Source organism: Dipodomys ordii, unplaced genomic scaffold (genome assembly GCF_000151885.1).
Source record: "Dipodomys ordii isolate 6190 unplaced genomic scaffold, Dord_2.0 Scaffold84, whole genome shotgun sequence".
Lineage (NCBI taxonomy): Eukaryota > Metazoa > Chordata > Mammalia > Rodentia > Heteromyidae > Dipodomys > Dipodomys ordii.
In genome coordinates this window covers 5801667-5809052 of record NW_012267300.1, presented here as the reverse complement: position 1 = coordinate 5809052, position 7386 = coordinate 5801667, and the positions used below count along the sequence as shown (strand labels likewise).

Genomic DNA, 7386 nt, shown 5'->3' with positions numbered 1-7386 from the left:
GCACACCCTGGATGCCAGATAAACAACGGTAGAAACAACTATTGCAAAGTAGCCAAGTCCTGGTATCTGAAGGCCTGAGTAAGGAATGCTGACGACTGGCTAGAAAAGATGAGCCAGTGTGGTAGCAGCGCAGACTGGAGGAGTGACACTGGAAGCCGAGAGAAGTGAAATGACATTCTAGACTAGATCCTGTGTTGGGGGAGGGGCCCGGGGGCCACGGGGACAAAGGGAAAAGCCGAAGGCCTCTGCAGCACGACAGGATGCCGGACTCACGACCGGTAGGTCTCAGTGTGGTTTGGGAGACCAAGTGGAATGTAGCGCGAGAAAGTCGGGAAAGGGACGCTCTCTCCTGGAATTCAGAACTTGAACTTCCGGCAACATCCCAACTACAGGTGCTTTTCTGGGTAGGGGACCAATTTCCGGAAATCTCCGCCCAGTTTCGAGCCTCGTCTTCCTAGTAGCTCGTTATTAGCCAGCAGTAGGGTCAAGATGGCGGCTCCCACTTAGCGCTGACTGGTCATGTGACCTCGGATTTTCCTAGGTTTACGCCCCGCAGGCCGTTCGGGCAAGGTTCACCTGTCATGCACGCTGTTAACCCTTCGAATTTCGCAAGCTAGTCGACCTGTAAGACTGGACTACAAGCGGTGAGGCGATGGGAAGATTGGCCCACTACAGTCCTATTCAGGGACCAATCACGGAGCGTCCTATATTTCGAGGGCCCGCCCGCAGGCGGGGAAGAAAAGAAAGTGTCGTCACAGCGTGGCCGTATTGTTACCTAAGGACTTAAAGGAGGTGGGACTAGTGTTGATTGACAGACAGATTTCCCCTACCGGGATTTGAGAATTTGGCGCAGTGCCCCGCCTTAGAGGTGGGGTCTTATCTGATTGCCAAGTAATATTCCCCAATGGAGTTGTAGCTTGGAGTGACGGGCAGGCTGCTTGACTAATGAATCCTCGGCGTGGCCGGCGCAGTTCTCCAATCGCCGGGCGGCGGGCCCCAGTCTGAGCGGCGATGGCGGCGGCGGCGGCGGCGGCAGCGGCAGCGGGGGCTGCGGGCGGTCGGGGCTCCGGGCCGGGGCGGCGGCGCCATCTTGTGCCCGGGGCCGGTGGGGAGGCCGGGGAGGGGGCCCCGGGGGGCGCAGGGGACTACGGGAACGGCCTGGAGTCTGAGGAACTGGAGCCTGGGGAGCTGCTGCTGGAGCCCGAGCCGGAGCCCGAGCCTGAAGAGGAGCCGCCCCGGCCCCGTGCCCCCCCGGGAGCTCCGGGCCCTGGGCCTGGCTCGGGAGCGCCTGGCAGCCAAGAGGAGGAGGAAGAGCCGGGACTGGTCGAGAGTGACCCCGGGGACGGCGCCATTGAGGACCCGGTGAGGGAAGGAGCGCGAGCGAGCAAGCCGGCGGGCCGGGTCACGGCAGGCCCCGAGCTGTGGCGAGCGGGAGGCAGGCTGGGGGTGGGGTTGGGCGGGGAATAACGTGGCTGGGGCCGGGCGGGGGCCGGGTCCTGGATCTCCACAAGAGCCTGCCTCCCTCGACGGATCGAGCGTCATGGGTGCCTAGGGTTGCTCGAGAGAGAAGGTAACTTGCTTTTCTTTTCATTAGGACCTCGCGTGGGGCGAGGGAAATGGCCGAGCCTGGCTGCGGTGGGCGCCGATTTGAGTGCACGGCAGTTCCGACGTTGGTGCCTCTTAAGCTCTTTTGCATGTCCTCTCCCCTCATTGTAGGAGCTGGAAGCGATCAAAGCTCGAGTCAGGGAGATGGAGGAAGAAGCTGAGAAGCTAAAGGAGCTACAGAACGAGGTAGAGAAGCAGATGAACATGAGCCCACCTCCAGGCAATGGTGAGTGAAACAGGCAGTGGCATACGCAGCCCTGGTCCCTGGGTTGGAAGGATGGTGGGGAGCGCGAAGAATGTAGCAATTAGATTCTAGGGACCTTGGGGCTGCTTGTTTGAGTGATTACTATGCAGGTGCTTTGGTCACAGTCCATTATGTGTTCCACTGACCTTTGTGAGACAGCAGCTATGTTTTGGTGGTGGTAATCTTGTTTCCCTTTGTCCCTTTTATAAATGTCTTTCTCTTTGTTCTTGCTCTGCCTTCTTGGGGATCTTGCCAGCTAGCATTTGACCTTCACGTCTACGTTTTTTTTTTTTTTTCCTCTTCTGTTTTCTTTTTAATCTTGTTGGACATTCTTTAATTTGGACTCCTAAGAGAAAGAAGTGTTGATGTAAGGGGCTGCTTTAATCTAGAAATGGAACCTTAGCCTATTTAATTTCGTTCTTTGCTCATTGAGGCATTACAGCTAAAGCTATTTAGTAGGAATTTGATTTACAGAGAGGAAGTTGCTCTATAGTTTCCTATTGTTTTTCTATGATGTATTAATTTTTCAGATATTTGGTGAGAACCTACTACGTGCTAGGCACTTTCATGGGTAATGGGCATAGAAACGAAGGGGACAGACTCAGGTCTGTTGACTGAGTTTATTAATAGCAGTAGTGATAGTGGATGTATATATATTGATCAAGTAGGATATATGCTTATTTGTAAAATTGTTACTTTTCTTTCAAAGCTGGCCCAGTGATCATGTCTATTGAAGAGAGGATGGAGGCTGATGCCCGCTCCATCTATGTTGGCAATGTATGTATTAAGGCTTTTACTTGGTTTAAGGGGACAGTCTTACTTTGGGGAGTTAATGATCTTGAATTTCTCCAGGGTAGGTGGCAATTTGGGTGTTGGGAGAGGCGGTAGGAGGTAAAAAGTAATGAAATGATCACAATGGGGTTGGAAGAAAAACACTTATTTAGAGAAGTGTTTTTGTCGTGGCCTTTGTATATATAGATGGCCCACACTAAAGGCTAGGCAGGGATTTGTTGAGAAATAGTTTTCCTAGTACCTGTGAAATACACTTTCTCCTTAGGTGGACTATGGTGCAACAGCAGAAGAGCTAGAAGCTCACTTTCATGGCTGTGGTTCAGTCAACCGGGTTACCATACTTTGTGACAAATTTAGTGGCCATCCCAAAGGGTAAGTAGGTAATTAAGATGAGGTGATTTTAATCACAGTTTAAAAATAGATAAAAATGATTTTTTGTTTTCTCCTGGTGTGCTGGAAATTGAACCCAAGTCCTGTGCATGTTAGGCATTGCTTTACCACAACTCACAGCAATAGTTTGTTTTATGTTGGGCTGTAATTATTATTAAAACAATCAGTCTTTGTCCACTAATATATGTTAGTGTTGCTGTGTATTGGGTTATACACAAATGCCTTCAGAGACCTGATAATAAAATTGAAGACTAGCTGTGGGTGGCCTAGTTTGTAATCTTCCAAGATTAGCTGGAAGTTTTGGTTAAGATTTTTCATATAAAAAATTAAATGGCTAAGAAAAAATTAAATGGCTAAAAAATGTGAATATGCATTCATTCTAGCAAAGCATGTGGGTAAATTGCGTTTAACCTGTGTGCTAAACTCAAACTGTCAGATAAATTAGCAGTTTCTCCTTTTAGGTTTGCATATATAGAGTTCTCAGACAAAGAGTCAGTGAGGACTTCCCTGGCCTTAGATGAGTCCCTTTTTAGAGGAAGACAAATCAAGGTAAGTCTGGAATTTGGCTATTCTGGCATTACCTGCACTCTCCATATTGACACTGAGGCTTTCTGTTGTATCTATCCCTTAATTTCAGGTGATTCCCAAACGGACCAACAGACCAGGCATCAGTACGACAGACCGGGGTTTCCCACGTGCCCGCTACCGTGCCAGGACCACAAACTACAACAGTTCCCGATCTCGATTCTACAGTGGTTTTAACAGCAGGCCCCGGGGTCGCGTCTACAGGTCAGGATAGATGGGCTGCTCCTCTCCCCCCGCCCCCCACTATCCCTGTATGCTTCATTTTCTCCTGATCTGAGAACCCTTCCACCCTTCCCCTCCCCTTGGTCTCCAGGGATTTGGTTTCCTGCCTGTGCAGGGTGAGGAAGGTAGCTGCAGGCCAGGTCAGGAGGCCAGTTTCATCCTTTTCTGGAGCAAAAATTGGTGATCAAGGCTAATGTGGTCTGAGAGGTGCTTTCTCCAGCTTTCAACCCCTCCATTCCCCCTCCTCCCCTTGGGAATTGCTGGCTGTGAAGATATTTATACAGAAAGTTAGTGAGAACTGGGCTTCAGAGCAATGAAAGCACTGCTGGGACTTTGCTACTTTTCTCAGAGTTAGGGAGGGATTGAGGTTGGAGCCTCCCTTGGAAGACTACCAGAGGCTGTGGAAGGATTTTAAGATATTTTAGTTGAGCCATTTTTTTGCAAGGTTAAGTTTATCACTGGGCCTACAGTGGTGTCTATGTTGCTTTTGTTTCTTTCTATTTAAGTAGATTAGGTTTATAAGCCTTGGCTTTTCATAAGATAGGTTTTAAGAGTGGTGGAAGAAAACTGGATTAACAATGGGCCTTTTTTCCTTGCTCCTCTATCTCAGATGTACTTTATTGCCACTGTTTGGCAAAGTACTGTCCCCCATTTCATGTCCAACTTCATCTACCCATACTCTATCCCCAACCTCATTTTTCAGATGTGTCACTATTTCTGAGATTGTGGAGTTTTAGGGTACTTGAAAACTGCCATTCATCCCTTCCCTGACAGTAACTGGGGCAAGGGCCCACGGGGAGGGTCTTGTGCTGAACTATCTAGTGATCATGTTAACACTTAACTCTCCTTCTTTCTTCCAGGGGCCGGGCTAGAGCGACATCATGGTATTGCCCTTACTAAAAAAAGTGTGTATTAGGAGGAGAGAGAGGAAAAAAAAGAGGAAAGAAGGAAAAAAAAAAAAGAATTAAAAAAAAAAAAGAAAAACAGAAGATGACCTTGATGGAAAAAAAAATATTTTTTAAAAAAAGATATACTGTTGGAAGGGGGGAGAATCCCGTAACTAACTGCTGAGGAGGGACCTGCTCTGGGAAGTAGGGGAAGGCCCAGGGGGTGGGGCAGGGGGCTGCTCATTCACTCTGGGGATTCGCCATGGACACGTCTCAACTGCGCAAACTGCTCCCCATGTTTCCCTGCCCCCTTTATTCCCTTGGGGGCTGCTCAAGGGTAGGTGGGCTTGGGTGGTAGGATGGTTTTTTTTTTACCCAGGGCTCTGGAAGGACATCAAACTGTTCCGCTTGTTACCTTCCCTCCATCTTCTCCCTGCCTTTCGCAGACCCCACCTGCCTGCTCCTGTCCTGCCAGGTCTACCACCCACCCCACCCCTCTCTCCGGCTCCCTGCCTCTCCAGATTGCCTGGTGATCTATTTTGTTTCCTTTTGTGTTTCTTTTTCTGTTTTGAGTGTCTTTCTTTGCAGGTTTCTGTAGCCGGAAGATCTCCGTTCCGCTCCCAGCGGCTCCAGTGTAAATTCCCCTTCCCCCTGGGGAAATGCACTACCTTGTTTTGGGGGGCTTTGGGGTGTTTTTGTTTTTCAGTTTTTTGTTTTATTTTGTTTTTTCCTTTGCCTTTCTTTCCCTTTTATTTGGAGGGAATGGGAGGAAGTGGGAACAGGGAGGTGGGAGATTGGATTTTGTTTATTATTTTTTTTTTTTTTAGCTCATTTCCAGGGGTGGGAATTTTTTTTAAAATGTGTAATGAATAAAGTTGTTTTGAAAATAAAAACTGTTCTGGCCTTTTGGGTGTAAGATTTATCTGACTGTTTTTCAGTTTGCACATACTGTTAATTCCCACCATAGGAGTAGGGTTTTGGTTGGGGAAGTTACCACTTGTAGATTAAGGAGTAAGAGTTAAATTGCAAGTAGCAAGAATGTTACCTGTTAGGATGGTGGTCTAGTTTCTGGAGTTTAGTAAAATAATAGCCAGATTAGAATGTACAATCGTGTGTTCCCTGTACAAGCTAATAAGCCATTTATACCTACCTTTTTTTGTTGTGTGTGGTGGTAGTGGTCAGTTGTGGGGCTTGAACTCAGAGTCTGGGTGCTGTCCCTGAGCTTTTCACTCAAGGCTAGTTATTATAGCCTTGTTATAGACTCCACTTCCAGTTTTCTGGTTGTTGGATGTGAGTCTTAGGGACATTCTCGCCTGGGCTGATTTGAACCACAATCCTCAGCTCTCATCCTCCTGAGTTGTTAGGATTATAGGTGTGATCCTATAAATGTGACACCCCACATTTTTAAGGCTTTACAATTGCCTTTTTTGGGGGGGTCAGTTGTGGGGCTTGAACTCTGGGCTTGGGCACTATCCCTGCGTTCTTCAGCTCAAGGCAAGGCTCTACCGCTTACGCCACAGCACCACTTCCGGTTTTCTAGTAGTTTATTGGAGATAAGAGTCTCACAGACTTTCCTGTCTGGGCTGGCTTTGAACCGAGATGCACAGATCTCAGCCTCCTGAATAGCTATGATTATAGGCATGAACAGCTCCATGAGACCCTTATCCCCAATAAACCAGTAAACCCAATAAACCCAGAAAACTGGAAGTGTCGCTGTAGCTTAAGTGGTAGAGTGCTAGCTTTGAGCTGAAGAGCTGAGGGACAGTGCCCAGGCCCAGGGTTCAAGCCCCACAACTGACAAAAAAGTCTCATGGACTTTCCTGCCCGGGCTGGCTTTGAACCACAATCCTCAAATATCAGCCTCCTGAGTAGCTAGGATTACAGGCCTGAGCCACTGGCACCTGGCTTAAGTTTTACAAGTGGTTAGGTTAGCCACTTTTACTTGATTTCCCTTAAATTCTAGTGTCATTGGTCTTAAAAGTCTTGGGTACTTTATCACGCCCCAGCACAAGTTATGGTTGATTTTTTTCATTACCTGTTGGGTTTCTTTCAACCTCATACTTTACCCATTTATTTACTTGTTCTCAGAGTATGATAGTAATCCTCCGCTCCCTGGCTTCATTACTCAGTATTGAACTTGGCCTTATGCTTGCTGAGCACGCCCTCTACCACTTGAATACTTTTTACCTTCTTCCCACTCCCACCCCAAACCTTTTTGCTTGAATTTGTTTTGGATAAGATCTTATGCTTTTTGCCCTAGGTTAGCCTTCATCAGTACTGGACTAGCTGGGATTGTTTTCTTTATGATTTCCTTTGAATGCATGACTGTAAGTGGGTTTGATAAGTGGCTTTGTTCTGTATCCATGAAGTCTTAACCTACTTCCCAAGTTAAATTGTACTCTGAATTTGCAGGTTAGTTTTAACTACCAACACATTTGATTGTTGTATTGTCTCCTATTGTATAGGTCTGTCTTTAGATCTCTGGAAATTCGTGCAGAAGCCAAGTAGCAAGAGGCTGGGTAAAGTGTTCACTGTTAACTATTAGAAGAATGTCAAACACATAAGTAGACTGATGTTAATGCTGGGTAGGTCTCATCCACTAGAGGGCATCAAATAGCTAGTTCTAAAACTAAATTGGTTCTTGGAAGGTAGATCTGTTTT

At 47.4% G+C, this 7386-nt stretch overlaps 1 protein-coding gene across 1 annotated transcript; it reads left to right on the top strand.

Moving 5' to 3' along the window:
- The first annotated feature begins 289 nt into the window (after nt 1-289).
- On the top strand, nt 290-5641 carry Pabpn1 (poly(A) binding protein, nuclear 1). The gene is made up of 7 exons (XM_013025402.1): nt 290-1362; nt 1717-1831; nt 2559-2626; nt 2907-3013; nt 3493-3580; nt 3669-3820; nt 4699-5641. Exons 1-7 carry the CDS (start codon nt 1012-1014, stop codon nt 4736-4738), a joined length of 921 nt encoding a protein of 306 aa, XP_012880856.1. The 5' UTR covers nt 290-1011; the 3' UTR covers nt 4739-5641.
- Nucleotides 5642-7386: the final 1745 nt, after the last annotated feature.

Bases quoted from the DNA above. Each gene is read 5' to 3' on its own strand.
- Pabpn1 (XM_013025402.1), top strand. From the start codon at position 1,012: ATGGCGGCGGCGGCGGCGGCGGCAGCGGCAGCGGGGGCTGCGGGCGGT. The intron at 1,832-2,558 runs GTGAGTGAAACA...TTTCTTTCAAAG, and splicing joins GAGCCCACCTCCAGGCAATG to CTGGCCCAGTGATCATGTCT. The intron at 3,014-3,492 runs GTAAGTAGGTAA...TTCTCCTTTTAG, and splicing joins TTTAGTGGCCATCCCAAAGG to GTTTGCATATATAGAGTTCT.